Source organism: Rhinolophus ferrumequinum, chromosome 3, assembly GCF_004115265.2.
Source record: "Rhinolophus ferrumequinum isolate MPI-CBG mRhiFer1 chromosome 3, mRhiFer1_v1.p, whole genome shotgun sequence".
Taxonomy (NCBI): Eukaryota; Metazoa; Chordata; class Mammalia; order Chiroptera; family Rhinolophidae; genus Rhinolophus; species Rhinolophus ferrumequinum.
Genome location: NC_046286.1, coordinates 32107532 through 32125308, shown reverse-complemented (window position 1 = coordinate 32125308; position 17777 = coordinate 32107532). Strand labels below are relative to the sequence as shown.

Sequence of the window (17777 nt, the reverse complement as noted above, 5' to 3'; positions counted from 1 at the left end):
ATGTGATTAATTATTGGTTTTGGCAGCCATCCACCTGTATATTTAGTGTGTCCCAAATGGATAAATAACTTTTCCCTTGACATTTCCAATGGCATATGCATCAAATAGCTACTAATGTGTTCAGTGTGACGTTCTGAATAAAGATACTGATGCAGGAGTATTAGCATATTGCCGCTTTGGCGGAAAGTGTCTTCTTTTCCATTCTCTTTAAGTGTTTCTGTGGCTAAGTAGGTAATATTTTTAAGACTCTTTCATGGAATATCTGTCACCAGAATGCTTACAAAGTGCTTTTGGCTTAATCCCATAATATACCTGAGAGATAAATTTGATGAAACAGATAAATTTAGATTAGAATCTTGAGTGACTTGTCTGAGTCAGTCACAAATTAATCCAATCCTACAACTGGATAAAGAGCAGCTGTGACTTCCAACCCAGTTCCCCACTGACCATGCAATGCTGGTTCCCAACTGTTGGTGCAGGATAAGCAAGGCACGGGGATAGAATGTACAGCTTTCACAATATGTAGAGCCCACAAAAAGACCAATGGTACCTGTCTACATTTGTCTCTTATAACATGTGGCCTTAATTAGAAAAATAAAGTGGCTTTGGTCAAATTCCTCAATATTCTCCATTTTAAAGACATACAAATCTGGATTTTGGTGTGGGACCACAAAATAGACAGTGGGTGCTCATCATATAGAATAAAGAGATTAATAGCCCTGCAATCTTGGAGAATTGCTGAATGTTTCTGGTCCACATTTACTTATCTAGTGGATGGAAATGACACTACAGTTCCCTTTCAGCTCTAAAATGCAAAGAATTTGATGTCCCTGAAATGGGACTTTCTCCCAGGCCCATCTCTCTAAAGTCACCCAGCCTCTCCAAGACTCAGGAACTGGGTGTCTCCAGTTTAAAGGAGTCCTGTGAAATGGGGTTCTTCTATAGCAGACACCAACTATTGGGTCTATTCACATAAACAAATAAGCCATTCAGACTCAGCATCCTGTTTGTAAAACATAAAACATTGCCTCTTTACTAATCCAAATAACAGAGATAGCTTTTACAACTATTCTGTTACAATACAAACAGTGTCACTTGACCCCTCATGTAAATAGATAAGAACCTCACCTCCTTGTGGTTTAATAATCTAGATGCGTATTGCTGAAACAAAACCATTGGTTACAATCTTTTTCTTGTTACAGCCTTTCCAGGGCTGTTTGTGTCTTTGTTTCAAGTGTACTGCAGAGACTCACTAATTAGAATTAAGTTTACCAAAATGGACCAGGGGGGCACACTGCCATTAATTAGATGTGATATTTAACTTTATCTAAGGAATGGCTTGTTCTCACAAAGTCTGGGCTACATCTCCTACTGTGTCTCTTTTTCATCTGATTCTATTTAGATTGAGCTAGAAGTTCTTGCCTAGCATCTTGTTCCTTTGACTTATCTCTCCCACCAATCACAGAGTGTGGGACAAAAGTGGAGAATTCTTGTCCTTGCTATATAACTACTCCCTTGTGGACATTTGTTTGACATTAACATATATTAGCCTCCTTCCCTGCCTTACTCCAGTGCTTCAGAAACTATATTTGATGCAGTTTTGGAGGATACCAACCTAGAGTGATCAGGAGTATTCGGGTGGCAGGATGCCAGGTGAAAATTGTGAAGTACAAATTTTCAGGTAAAGCAGACCAATGTCATTCTTTGAGTTTTTTTCAATGTTCTCTGAAATTCTGATTCTATAATCTTGAGAAGCATCTAACTGAAAAGAACCCTGAAATGCTATTAAGAAATCTCACAAATGGTAAATCACACCTGAAGAGGTGAAACAGTTGATGGTAAAGTCACATGCTTAATAGTAAATTAGATGCTATTTGGGACCTCATCAGTTAGGACAAAGCACAGGAAGTTATTAGGTTGGTGCAAAAATAATTGCGGTGTTTGCAATTATTTTTAACCTTTTAAACCACAATTACCTTTGCACCAAGCTAATAAAGTAGTAAATGATACATTTTCGCTCTGAGAAATTTATCATATGACAAAAGGAAGAAGACTATCATGTGATTTTTATATTCTACATTTATTTCTCATTTTTCACTGAAATAAGGAATAAAACAATGGAAACATATAGATGACTTTATATTTACATAACGTATAACATCAAATAACGTGTTACATAACATATAACATCCAAAGCACATAAAAAAGAACAAATAAAGTTAGGTTATAAATGTGCATAATCTATACATGAGATACATGACAGATGTTCATAATGTGTGAATGCTTTATGTTTATAGTAGAAATGGCAACTAATAAAAAGGAAATACAAATGCAAAATAAGCCATCATAAGATTTATTATACGGTAAAATTTATACTACAGTATATTTTTCTCTCTAGATGGCTAATTTAACTCAATAAGAGTTTTCTAAATTACATGTGTTAAGTTTCATAGTCTCATAGGTAAATTGGGGATAACTAGATAATCCTAAACGGTGAGGGTTTCTAGAAACATAGCAAGTAAAGGCAAAGCAAGCAATATCAGGTATCAGAACAATAGTGAAGGTTCCCCAAAGTCTGCTATGAAGCTCTGCAAACAGGAATGCAGGAGTAAATGTAGATTTGATCATTTTTATCCTCTGAATCTTATTGGTTTTGTAAATTTTAGTAAGGTATTGGGGGAAAGTTGCATAGCTCTTGGGACCTGAACAGGGTACATGGTTTCCTAGTTACCCATCTAGAAATGTTAGATAGCATAAAAATCTCTTGATAGCTCTTGTAAACTCTCAAGCTATCCTCAGGGAGACATACTTAGGAAATTTCATAGGAAGTAAATTGGAAGTTTAAACATGTGCAATAAACATGAACCACTGGTTGTAGAATGCAAAACCTCTAAAATGTTATTCACAAAATGTATATTTATACATTTACATGTCGATCAAAGCAAAAAATGTTCTACCTAGCACTTTATTTAAAATAATTTGTTGATTTTTTTCCTGTTAGCAATAAAAATTCTTGGTACAAAACACTCATTATAACTTTAGTGAGTGAGCAGAATTATGGATACACTCACTGTTCATTTTACAGGTCAATGTCAGTTTTAACACATAAAGAGAAGAAGACAATCTTATATTTCACTATCATCTTAATGTGCAGCCAACCAAATTACTTCCTGAGCTGAAAATTCATCACTATTCATTCTTTTCTTCATAAGGCTCATCCCCAAAATTCAGGCCTATGTAAAATAATTTAATTGCAACTACAGTTAAATTATTTTACCTGAACTTGCTTCATTGAAACTATGGAGATCATTCTATAGCTGTGGAATTAGTACTGTGGAATAAGCTATCCTAAAGTGAGAAGAAATTGTTTTTATGATATGGGTGGCAATTCAGACCTGCTTTACTGATTTGCTGTGTTCTATGAAAGTTCTGCTGAATACAACTAGACTATTGGGGTATAATTTCACTTTAAAAATATATCAAGCCCCATAAAGACAAATCAGCTCAAGGAAAATATTGCTTAGATGAGTCCTACAGTATATGTAGATTTCATAGAAGCAGTGATTTTGTTGTCCTTTTTCCTAAGGAGATTGATATAACCCAGGAATTACTAGAACATAATTTATGTTAGTATGTCATCTTAAACAATGCTCCTAAATCGTTCAGAGACAAATAAGCCCAAAGGAAAACAAAGCATTTTTCCATAAACATCTTGGGGAATTTATGCGTGATCAGAACAATTTATGCATTAAACAAACATAAACAATGCCTCATCTACTCCACCATGAGTACACCAATCCTCACCTGTTTCTTGCAGGAAAAGGACAAATCCACATTTGCAAATTTTTTGAGAAACTTAATTTTATTATGAAGCTGGATCAACACTGGGCCTCATAAAGTTTCTGGGGTATCAGGACATCGACATGAACATCCAGATAAAGTAAGATTTCAGGTAAAAGTTAAATCAAATGGGTTCAATGGAGTGGTAGTGAAAAGAGTCATTTTACCCTAAATGTTTTTCTTGACCAAGTATACATTTCTTTAATCAAGTCTGAATGTCTGAAGTTATATACTTGCTTTCCGTTCTACAGACAGCTTCAGATCACCAGGTTGGGGTTGAGAATCCTGACAATAGCTAAGATCACACAGCACACTTGTGGCGTAGACATTATTAGTGTTTACAACCTTGTGGGGTAGACATTATTAGCGTCTCTATTTTCTAAATGAAGAAACTGAGGCACAGGGAGGCTGAAGAATTTGCCTAAGGGCACACAACTAATGAGTGGTAAAGCTGGGGCTTAAATTCAGGTTGTCTGGCCCTAGAGCCTGTGCTGCAACCATTTTATACTGCATATTGCTTGTACCCTAAGAAGCCAGCAGATATACAGCCTGCCTCATCCTCCCACGCTTTTGTAGGACTGACCATCAGATTCCTACCTTGTTGAAGAAATATGACCCAGTTCCTTTACCATCAAGCCTGGGCTGGTAAAAAGGGACATGTCCTGATAGGGGTGAGGACTAAGGGCTCTCAGGTTCTCTGTGTTGCTTAGAATGCAAGGAATCCTGAACCCAGACACAGGTGTCAAAGCAAGCTTAGAGTAAGCACTTCAAAGGAAAGTAAAATCTGTACAAAAATGTTGGAAAAAGGGTTGGTTGCCTGGAGATGTAAAAAAAAAAAAAAAATGTTTTTGCTTGGAGAAGAAAACAAAACAAAGGCACATTAAATCTGTATATTGCTTTGGATAAAATGGTCATTTAACTATGTTCATTCTTCCAGTCCACAAACACAGAATTTCTTTCCATTTCTTTGTGTCTTCTTCAATTTCTTTTAATAATGTCTTATAGGTTTCAGTGTATAGGTCCTTCACATCCTTTGTTAAGTTACTACTCTTAGGTATTTTTGTTGTTGTTGCAATTGCAATAGGAATTGTTTTTTCCATTTCTTTTTCTGAAATTTCATTGTTAACATATAGGAACACAATGGATTTCTGTACATTGATTTTGTATCCTACAACTTTACTGTATTTATTTGTTTCTAATAGTTTTGGTGAAGTATTTAGGGTTTTCTATATAAAGAATCATGTCATCTGCACAAAGTTACAATTTAACATCTTCATTCCCAATTTGGATGCCTTTTATTTCTTTCTCTTTCCTGATTGCTCTGGCTAGGACTTCCAATACTATGTTGAACAACAGTGGTGAGAAGGGTCATCCCTGTCTTTTTCCTGATCATAAAGAAAAAGCTTTCATTTTTTCACCATTAAAGATGATATTAGCTGAGGATTTGTCATATATGGCCTTTATTATGTTGACATACTTTCCTTCTATACCCCTTTTATTAAGTGTTTTACTCATAAATGCATATTATATCTTGTCAAATACTTTTTCTGCATCTATTGATATAATCATATGATTTTTATCCTTTTCTTTGTTTATGTGATGTATCACATCAATACATTTGCATATGTTGATTTATCCTTGTGCCCCTGGAATGAAACCCACTTCATCATGATGTAAAGCAATATAGAGATTTAATGTGATCCCCATCAAAATACCAATGGAATTTTTTTTTAAGAAATAGAAAAAATCATCAGATTTGTATAGAATCACAAAAGACCCTGACAGGCCAAAGGATCCTAAGAAAAAAGAACAAAGATGGAGGTGTCACATTCCCTGACTTCAATTTATACTACACAGTGACAGTAATCAAAACAGCATGGTACTGGCAGAAAAACAGACACACAGACCAATGGAATAGAATTGAGAACCTATAAATAAACCCACATATATATAGGCAGATAATTTTCAACAAATGAGCCAAAAACTTACAATGGAGAAAAGAAAGCCTCTTTAATAAATGGTGCTGGGAAAATTGGAAAGCTTGTGCAGAAAACTGAAACTAGACTGCTATCTATCACCATATGCCAAAATTAACTCAAAATGGCTCAAATACCTAAACATAAACTTTGTGTAGAAGAAAGTATAGAAGAAATGATACTTTGTGTAGAAGAAAGCATAGGTACTAAACTTATGGACCTTGGGTTCAGAAAGGATTTTATGAATTTGAACTCAAAGGCAATGGAAGTAAAATCAAAAATATGAATGGGGCTATATCAAACTAAAAAGCTTATGCACAGCAAATGAAACCATCAATAAAACAAAGAGGCAACCAACAGAATGGGAGAAGACACTTACAAACAACACCTCCAAAAAGGGGCTAATATCCAAAATATACAAAGAACTTATACATCTCAACAACCAAAAACAAACAATCCAAATAAGAAATGGGCAGAGGACCTGAACATAAAGACATACAAATAGCTAATAGATATATGAAAAAATGTTCAACTTCACTATTAGGGAAATGGACATCAAAACCACAATGAAATACCACCTCAAACCTGTTATAATTGCTATTAAGAACAAGCCAAAAAATAACAAGTGTTGGAGAGGTTGTAGAGAAGAGAGACCCCTCATACATTGCTGGTGGGGATGTAAATTGGTGCAGCCACTATGGAAAACAGTATGGAGGTTCCTCAAAAAATTAATAGAATTACCATATGATCCAGCAATCCCTCTCCTGGGTATCTACCCAGAAAAGTCTGAGAACATTTATCAGTAAAGATATATGTACCGCTAATGTTCATTGCAGCTTTATTTACGGTGGCCAAGACATGGATACAACCAAAGTATCCTTCAATAGATAATTGGATAAAGAATATGTGGTACACATATACAATAAAAGATTACTCAGCTACAAGAAAAGAAGAAATACTGCCATTTGCAACAACATGGGTTGATCTTGAGATTATCATGCTAAGTGAAATAAGTCAGACAGAAAAAGTCAAGAACCACATGACTTCACACACATGTGGGATATAAATCTGAAAACAACACATGAACAAGACAAACAAACAAACAGAAACAAACAGAGAACAGTTTAGTGATTACCAAAGGGTAAGGGGGGAGAAGAGGTGGTTTTAGAGGATAAAGGGGGCCAAATATGTGGTGATGGAAGAAGAACTGACTCTGGGTGGTGAACACACAATGAATTTACAGATGAAATATAGAATTGTACACTTGAAACCTACATAATTTTGCTAACCAATATCACCCCAATATATTTAATAAAATTTTTTTTAAAATAAAGAAAAACGCAGGTGAAATGGTAAAACAAAACAAAACAAAACCAAAAAAAAAAAAGAAGGTACAGAGAAGCTGAACTGAGAGAGAACATGTAGAGGAGTAAAATGGTAAGGAACTTAAAATTTCTGTTTAGGATCCAGCAACAAAGTGCAAGAGTGATGTGTCATTTTGGTTCAATCAAACAAATTTTTATTTGGAGAAGTAACATTGTTGATTCACCAATAAATGTCTTTTCAGAGACCTAGAGTGATCTCTTTCCAAAAGGCCTTAGTAGTTAAATACCAACCCTGAGATTCTTCAGACATATATTTCATATAACTATAAAGGAGAAATCCAAGGTTATATTAAAATAATAATAATTTTCTATAGTTTGGGAGATTCTATTAGGAATATTAGAAAATCCTATGAGGAATCTATATTTGAGAGGGAATGTTTATAAACGCCAGTTCTTTTGAGATGTTTCATGTAAATGTCTATGAATGTGCTTAGCTGACTGAAACACTCCACTTTCATTTCGCTAAGATCCTTTTCTGGGCTTCCATCAAGTTCCTCCACCAGATTGCCTACTGCTGCCACTCCTTCCTCACAATTCACCCCCGAATTCTTTCACACTTTTTCTTAACAATCATTGATTCCAGTGCTCTCCCAAATATTCAACTAAAACTTCTTTCTCATCTGGCACCAATTCCAGCCACTTCTTCTCTTACCCATCATCTCTCCCCCATGGCTTTGTTCAAATTTTCATCCTTTGAACCCTCCTTACGCCTTGGAACTGTCTTCTGTTGACTTCTTGGCCCTGCAGTGTCCTGGTCCCCCTCCTGGCCCTCCTCTCCTCATCACGGGCCATACTCTTGGACTGTAAGTAGGTGATCGCCCATGGTGTTCTCCTTACTGTTCTCTAATACCTTGTAATCTGTGGCTTAGGGTCAACAGTCAACATTAGATGAATTTTTAAAATTGTGTTAATCTATAAAGAATGTGAGTCTCAAAAATATGCCAACCAAACGTTTTACTTGTAGGACTTCAAAAAAATAAGAAAGTGGAAAAAAGTTTAATGGCATCTAAAAGATTCAAAGAAGAAAATCCAGAGGTTAAAAATAACGAAGGCCACAAATCTCAGATGTATGTATCACCACCAGCCTTGTTGAGGTTAAAAGCAGCTTTTAAGTATAAGAGGTTTACTATTACTATATTTTATTAAAATAACACTTCATAATCTAAGACTTAGCAGCTTTAAAGACAATAAAAAGAATAAAATTAACTAATGAAAATTTCAAACAGAAATTTGGTGTGCTACTTGGAAAACAACAATATTCTTGTTGTGCTTATTGAAAACGCTACACAAAGGGTTAAATAGAAAATCAAAAGGAATTTAAAATTAAATGCTCTGCTTTCCTTAGAAACATATTTTATATTTCATTACAATGAACTTAACGAGTCAATTCCTTCCTGGTTAAACAGCTGTAATCAAAATATAAGAGTTTCTTGACAATGAGTCAATAAAAAGAATTTTAGATTCATAGATTGTTTCTGTTGTTTTCTTTTGCAAACTTCAATTAAATGGAAAATTACTGGTCTTAGCTTTCAGTATGTGTGTATGTCTGTGTGTGTGTATGCACACACACATACATAAAAATACTATTATGTCTAAAAGAGCTGAGTAGTAACCTAACTCTTGCAAAGGGAAGGGAGTAGCACTAATATGGACCTAAACGTAAATATGTAAGAGTGTTCATTTTTTAAATTAATTTGCGTCCATTTCAAGGAACTTATAAAGCAGAATAAATCACTGAGTATATTTAGAAATAATCATTTGTAAATGTGGATAATGTCAACAATAGCTGCTCTAGTTACTTTCCCCTATTAATACAATTGTAAAAGAGCAGTAGTAATGACAAACCATGCTTAAAAGCATATTTAAAATTCTATTACATTCTTCGTTTCTAACACTGTGTTACTCTTGATAAAAGATGAAATTAAAGTAATATAAAATTATCTAGACTATACATATTTATAAATGGAATAAATTTGCATAAAAGAGTGGTTAAACTTTACCATTTGAATACATTCCTCCATAATTATCATGAAAAATCCATAAGTTTAAATTATTCTTTAACCCACTTTCTGAAATGTAAGCTTTGCTAATGTACAATTTCAATTGGAAGCATTGTTATTTTTAAAAAACCTCATTGGAATATTTTTTCATTTCAGTTAGTCTTATAAAGACTCATAATTATTCTACAAGTCAAATTAAGAAATGTGGGTGGGAAGGAGGAAGATTTCAAATATGTTTGTACATGTTTTGATTATCATGCCACAAGAATATCAATGGTAGACAAGATGGCAGCCTTTGCTGGTGTTACAGAGTTGTCAGATCCTGTTCTATTCAGGATTTATCAATGATTTTAATGTAGGCTTATCAAAATTTAAGGTGATGTAAAGCTGGGAGCTATTTCTATGGAATAACAATAATAATTTAAAAAAAAAAAAACAAAACAGAATGGTATTAGGGACTAAAATCCAGAAGATGAAATTTAACAATGACCCATTCAACAATGTGATTCAAAAAGGTAACTGTGCAGTAACAGGATGGGTGAAGATCTGACTTGGTAGAAGTTTTTATTAAAACAACAGGAGGAGCACTGAACTGACTACATTAGTACAATTCCAAAGTGCAATATCACTGTACTCATAAAAATTTGTTAAGAGGATAGATCTTAGATTAAATGTTCTTAACACACATACGCACGCGCACACACACACACACACACACACACACACACACACCCCTCCGCCATATCAAACCACCTAGGGAGTATAAGATTTTTTTGGAGTAGAAATTAAATATCTGTTTATTATTATTTTCTACTTTATTGAGTTATAGTTGATAATTTAAAACTGTATATATTTAAGGTGTACAACCTTGATGATCTGATATACTTATACATTGCGACGTATTCACCACAATCAAGCCAAATAACATATCTATCATTTCACAGTTACCTTTTTTATGTGTGGTGAAAACACTTAATATCTACCCTGTTAGCAAATTTCGAATATACAATATGGTATTGGTAACTTATAGTCACCATGCTATACATTAGATCTCCAGAACTTTCTTTGCATAACTGAAACTTTGTACCCCTTTACCAACATCTCCCCATATCCCCCTCCCCCAACCCTTCATAACCAACATTCTACTCTCGGTTTCTATTATTTAGATATTTTTAGATTCCACATATAAATGAGAAGATGCAGTATTGGTCTTTCTGTGTCTGGCTTATTTCACTAAGCATAATGTCTCCCAGGTTCATCCATGTTATCACAACCACATTGGCAGGATTTCCTTCTTTTTTAAGGCTAAATAATAGTTCATTCCAGAATACATATATAAATTCTTTCTTTCTTTATCCATTCATCTGTCAATGGACATTTAGATTATTTCCATACCTTTGCCATTATTAATAATGCTGCAGTGAACATGGGAATACAGATATCCCTACACTATCTGTACAAATTGTTATGTTTCATCTTTCTGATAATAGCCATTCTAACATCTGTAATGTGTCACTGAGGTTTTGATTTTCATTTCCCTGATGATTAGCAATGTCAAACACCTTTCATAGACCTGCTGGCCATCTGTATGTCTTCCTCTGAGAAATCTATTCAGGTCCTTTTCTTATTTTGTAATTGGGTTATTGGTTTTGTTCTTTGTTTTTTGTTTGTTTGTTTGTTTTGCTATTGAGTTGAATGAGTTCCTTATATACCTTGGATATTACCTAGAGAGTATAATTTATCACTCAGTTTCCAGGAAGGGGTGTTACTAGAAGGAAAATGTTCCCTGGATGCTGAAGACAGAATTTAATTCAGCAACATGGCTCTAGATGCAATAGACATTTTGGCCATCACTGTAGGAAAACAGGATGAGAAGCCTGGAAATTAGCTTCACAAGGTCATTCCATCTAGTCCTCTGCCTCAAAAGCACAGATGTACGGAAGTAATTTTTAATTTTTTCCCTGAGACTATTTAAAACTTTGATTCAGGTGGACTAATGAACTCTTAAATGAAAAGGGGTTGGAGAGCTAAAGAGGAAACTACAATTGTGCACTCAGGTGTTTAGAGCAGAACCCAACTATGACTACTTTGTAAATAATTTTAAAATATCAGCATAGTTCCACTTACTAGCAATGTACTCTACCCTAGTTGCTTAAAACTTCAGTTTCACCATGAAGATCATAGTAGAACCTACCTCTTAGGGCTATTGTGAGGAATAAATTAAATAATAATTATGAAGTATTTAACACATTATGTAGGTAGCCCATAAATGTTAGCCATTATTTGCAAAATTGTTCCTTTCTTAGTCATCGAAACTTATTAATCCCTTCTGTGTTCACAGAACTAGCCACTGGGAATAATAACTGGATATAAGATTTTTAAAACTAAATAAACTTGGATATCATTCAGTCCAATTTTATTTTCCAAATCGAATCTTAATTGTAATGCCAAAAAAACAATAATTAAAAACAGAGCTGACTGAGTGAAAGGGGTCAGTTAAAAGAAAGAACAAAGTACAATGGCGTACACAGACGCCTTGGCTCAGTCTTGGGCCGCAATGGAAGTATACTGCTTTTGGGGAAGGGTTTGCTGGCCACATTTTACTGTGTCCTAAACAAGACTACATATGTTCAGTCCCACCTGACTCCCCCAGCAGGTCCATGAGTGTTTTCTAGGAAAGACTATCAGAATGTTAGTGGATCAAGAATTCATATAATAAGAGAAGGAATTAAGAGAGTTGGCATTGTATTAACCCGATAAGAGGTAAGCCTTGGTAAAATCCACCACTGGTCCTCAAATACTTGAAGGACTCTAATATATTTGAGGCAACAGATTTATTTGCCAGAGGGTAGAACTGGGAATAACAAACAATAGTGACTAAAAGACAGATTTGGGGTTAATATACTGGGACAGTAAAGGTGAATATGGGATCTAGACAAAGAAGCCACAAATTCAAGACCCGGTTCTAGTATTTATTAGCTCTTTGATTTTAGGCAAGTCTCCTGAACTCTAAGTCACAGAATCCTCACCAGTAAGGTAACAGAACCTAATAATAATCATATGAGAAAGCATACATAAAATATGTTGAGACTTAAAAATAATCCGAACATAGTAATAATAACAAAAAGCCACAAGAATGGGGTGCCCCATTGCTGAAAGTGTTTAAGAGAAACTGATTATCACTGCAGGGGTTCTTTTTACTGGGGACCGTAATATACCTGGCCTAGAGATCAAAGGTAATTGCTATACTCCCAATTGCAAGTACAATTTACTCACTTTCTATGTAGTTTATCTCAGAGTCACTAATGTCAATAATTTGATTTGGCTAAGAATGTAGTTAATATCCACAATCTTTACAAAATTCACGAACAGGCTGAAATTCCACAAAGATACTCATCAACCTAACTCTGCAAAAATCAGCTTAACTCTAAACCCCAAAATGTGACCAGATATGCTCTAGATCAAATTACCGTTAATTCATTTTACCCAAACTGTCTCTGTACATTTGTGCTGCCAATCTTGAAAATATATAGAATTTTCTGGATTGTCTCTGTTAAATCTCAAATTTCAGCCTTCAGATAGCTGCTATTCTCCTTATGCCCATCTGCTTGCTATATTTTGGTTTTATTTTTGTTAGTGTTCAGAAATAAGAAACTCTTGAGTTAATAATGCCTGCCAGTTGTTCCATGCTTACTTACCCTCTGACCCTCTTTTCCAGGTGGACCTTGGGGGCCTTGAATCCCCAGGGAACCCTATGAGGAAAAAAAGGACACTTTAATAGACTGTTTCATGTACAACTGCCTCACAAAGAATGCTGTGACAATACCCACTTTACTGATTAAATAAAACTTTTCAAGTGATTTGAGCTCTTCCAAGGTGAGACTATGTAATATATTAATTATGATGAATTGTCCTTCTTTGGCTGGTTTACCTTTATAGTTAACTTCAGGGAAGAAAAAAAGGCTATTCTAAACCAGGTGTGAGGCCCAATGTTCATTTCCTGTGATGAACCCCATATGATCAGAATCACGTTTCACCAAAGTTCCATAAATAAATGATAATGATATTTGCAATAAGAAAAAAAATGCCTCTTTATACATTTAAACTCTATAAATAGAACTACATTTTTGATTGATAGCTCTGTTTAATATCTTCTAAGAAAACAGTTATGGTGTTTATATATATATATTCATATATATATTTATAGCACTTAATTTTTAGTATCATAGACATTATTTAATAATTTCTCATAATACTGTCAAGTGGTAGGGAAAATAACCATTTTGTCAGATCATAAAAAGGCCCAGGAAATCCCAGATGTGGATAATCTGGAAGTCAAGTCTCCTGATTCTTACAGATCGTTACTAATATACAGGCATTCCAATTCACCACGACAATCAAAATGATGATACTGCTAGTTTTAAAAAATCTTCAGCAGTTACTGCTAAATTGTTACCTCTCTGAAAGCCTTTTCTTAGTTACTCTCCTGATGCTTCCTCCTTCCATAGTCAAGCTTTAAACATGGGAGATTTAGTTTTATTTTCTTCTCAGTCCACATTCTCTTGCCAGTGGGTTTTGAACTCTCCAGCCCAATAGTTCTAAGATTTATACCTCCAGTTTATATCCAATTGCCTGTATGACCATACCCACTCCCCTATCTCATTGGGCATCTGAAATTGAACACATCAAACAGCGAACGTAGTATCCTCTCTCCAAAACCAGATCCTCTTCCAGCATTCCTCAACTCACTAAACCCACACAAAATCCTCTTAGTATTTCTTCATGCCAGAAATCTACAACTCATCCTCCATACTTCTCTCTCTTAGACTTCTTTTTCACATTCAGTGACTAAGTCTCCCTTGATGTACCTCCAAAGCATATTTGGATCCATCCATTTCTCTCCATTCCTACTGCTCTCATTATCACGTCTTGCTTGCTCATCATCTGTAAGAGGTTCTAGTTGACACTAGAAACAGACCCCACCATTCTCCACATCACGGCTAAACTGATCTTAAGAAAACACAGCCTGGCTGTTCCTGATTTTCCACATGAAGAGACGGGGCCTGGTTTTTCGGTCTTATAGTGCTTTACCCTTGTCCTTTAAAGTACTGATCATAAGTTCACTTAAATGATTATTCGTGTAATGATTTTTCCTACAAGGCTCTAAGAACAACAGGTAGAACTTGTTATCTTACTCAACATGGTATGTGTCTACTAGTGCCTGAGAGAAAAAAATCTATGCTGGGAAATCAATTAATTCTAATAAAAGATTTTGGATAAAGGCAGTAATTTTCAAAGGGTTTTACAAATATTTATGATTAAATGATTATGTATTAAATGACTTAAATGGCTTGGAATAAAGGAGAAGTCTGGTAAAATATATTCAAACAAATCCAAATTTTCTTTCATTATAGAAGAAACATTCTTTCATTACCTAATTTTAAAAAAAGGAGTATTCCTTTTTATAATATGACCTTTAAAAAAAAAAGTCCTGGCTACCTTTAAACTAAAATATCAGATGTGCTTGTGACGACCTATAATTATTTATCATATATATTAATTATTTTCAAAGAAACTAAATTTTCATAATGCTGCAACGTGCATAATTTTTCCAACTAATTCTATTTTGAATATAAAAAAGTTATAGACATTTTAATTTCAGATAGGTTTCATTTGAATAAAGTTGTCAAAATTTAGTACAAATTATTGAAGCTCATTTTCGAAAAGCATTAGTGACAAAAAAATCTACGTTTCAATAATCCTCAGTTTTCCCAAATCTTTCTGACTCCTCCACAAAACACTAATAAAAATGTATGCATCTATTACTCTCATTTCTTTTATCTACTGTTGGAAAAATTTAATGTTATAAGGACATGTGGAGACTATGTTTTATTGATTTAGGCAGGAATAAAAACCAGGGAACGAAAAGAGTGATTCAATTTGTTGCTATGGAAAATATCTGCCAAATGTTATTTAACCAAGGAAAGTTGGCTAATTAGGACAACTTTAGGATGATACATTCCTAATGTGTATGAGAAAAATGATGAAAACCTAATATACCAAGCATTAATTACAATATAATTACAGGGAGTTGTGTCATTATTTACAAGACTGACACAATCTTGGATCTAGATTAAACTCTCCCCTCTTACCCTTAGGAAACTATTATCATTTCATGAATAGTCAAACTTATATATAACATTTTTGATATCCATCCAAATGCTGACAGCTTTTTCAGTGTTTTTAAACATAAGTTACTAAAACATACACACACCAAACATTCATCAAGGAAGTACAATTAATTATTGAGGCATGTATAACAAAAATTCCATTTTCTTTACTTTTTGGAGAAATTATATAACAACAGCCTACGGGATGCAAAAATATTAAACTGCACTTATTAATAAAATGTACTCTGTGGTTTAAAAATTATTTATGAGAATCTTTTGTGTGAAAAATCCTAATAGCAAGATAAGTTACACTCATGTATTTAAACCCACTATATGCCTCCTGGATGTTTATGATTTTGAATCCTCCCTCCACACTCTACCTTTGTTAAGTCTAGGACCCAATTAGGAATTTGATGAAAAATTGGAAAAATAATTTTAATCTCCAATAGATTATTCACCATTTTAATTATTCATGACCAATTTTTAATCCTAGCTCTGTTGCATTAATGTTCAAAATATTTTTGAGCTGTATTAATCGAATATTAGCTGACCTTTCATAGAAAAACAATGTCAATATTGTCAGTAAAACACAAGTAAACCACCTGCAGAAAAATCATATTTTTCACGAAGAAATTAAAATTGGGGATGATTTATTACTTATAATTATCCAGCTCACTTCTCCTTTCATTTAGTAAAGTTGAAGAATGGATTTGCTTTTCACTTACTGTGAAAATTATACCTTTCACTTATTTTGAAAGATATACCTAAGCTCCAGCTTCCTTAAATTAATCTTGGTAGAGCTCAGCATTTGTCTCAGAACCCCTCCTAAAATCCTTTCTTACCCTGGCCTTGTAAATGCCATTAGGTGTGTAGTTCACTTATTTTCTTAGCTGATTATGAATTCTAGAGGACAGAGGATCATTTTTTTTTCTCTATCTTCTGCAATACTTACAGGATAGACTCAATAAACACTTAGTAAATTGGATCATAGGGAAGAAAAAACTGAGATAGAATAATACAAGGTGGTGGTGGTGGAAAGAAACTGGTTTCTGCTCTACATATAATCATATTTATTTTCAAAACTTGGACTTGGACTTAAATAGCACATCAGAGAGCTTTCGGTCTTGTCAGCATTCCTCATCTAAAGTGACAGATAATTCCATTCTCTGATATCTAAGAGTAAAACTGCCTTACAGTTCCTCTAAGAACTGATCAGTTCTTATGACTTCATTTCTAATATGGACCTTATTTAAATCTTTGACTACTACTTGAGATTTTACAGATTTATATAATTTCTCTAGTTAGAGAATCATATCTGAAGTATCTTTATGCACAAGGCATATTTGCATAATCGGTACATTATTTTCTCTTTTGATTTAATTTGCTGAAGGAAAATGCCTATCCATTTTTATCTACTTTTTCCATCTTCTTAGTCTGCCATGAAAATGACTGCAAATTGGGTTTTTCCTAAAATTTAGCAAACATAAAGATTTATTGCTTTTCAGAAAGAGAAGTTTGAGAATGTAATTAGGACAATCATGATATAAACATCTACATACGTTTATCAAGCATTTTTTTAATGGAATTCGGGACATTAAAAATGTTGACCAAGAAAGGAATTCATAAGGCTGTTACCTCTTCTGGCTTGGATAAAAAACATGCAAAAATAGTCCAATCCAGCTAAACACTTCTGAGTTCCAGGATAGCAATTACAGTGTGTTACATTTCACATAGCTCTCTCTGGACAATCTGCTGATTATCTAAGACAGGCTAGAGCTTATCATCATGGAAGCACATGTAAATATTTAACTGGGAAATCACTTAGAATTAACTGGTTCAGAACAGAATTTTGAAGTGTTTAACAAATATAGCAGATGTTTAGTAGAGTTAATAGGGTAGGTTAATTGCAAATGAACACATTTGCATTTGTGAAAAGAGGCAAGATATATTCATAACTTCTCAGTCAAAGAAAAGAGCTGAAGTAAAAAAGGGATAATATTATTTGCACTCCCTTGCCAGGAATGTTGCAGAACATATGATACCTAAAATTGACTTCAATGAAAATGTTATGCAAGTAAGTGTACTTTAAGTGTTATGATTATTGCTTTAGAATATGCTTCATAGACTTGGAACATAAGATTAAGCAAAAACTGAACAAATTCTTAAAATACCACTAGGGCATTTTCTGTGCTTCAAATAGAGTATACAAAATTAAAATTCAAAACAGAGTTTATCTATTTTTATAGAAAATTTCATGTCTTTACTATGAGAACAATGGGGACAAACTTTATAAGTTGGAGACATCAGAACAAATGACAAAAAGCAAGTAAGCAAATATACTAGAGATGTGTAGTCCAGTCATGGGAAGAGATTTTCATGTTAGTTATGAGAAGTGGCATTTAAAGC

General features: G+C 34.0%; 1 protein-coding gene across 1 annotated transcript in view; it reads right to left on the bottom strand.

The window, feature by feature from the left end:
• COL19A1 (collagen type XIX alpha 1 chain) overlaps positions 1–17777 on the bottom strand; it is a 304480-nt gene that overhangs the window by 122896 nt on the left and 163807 nt on the right. The window contains exon 15 of the mRNA XM_033102674.1: positions 12900–12953. Coding sequence (XP_032958565.1) covers positions 12900–12953 — 54 coding nt within the window. The remainder of the gene's footprint in view (positions 1–12899; positions 12954–17777) is intronic.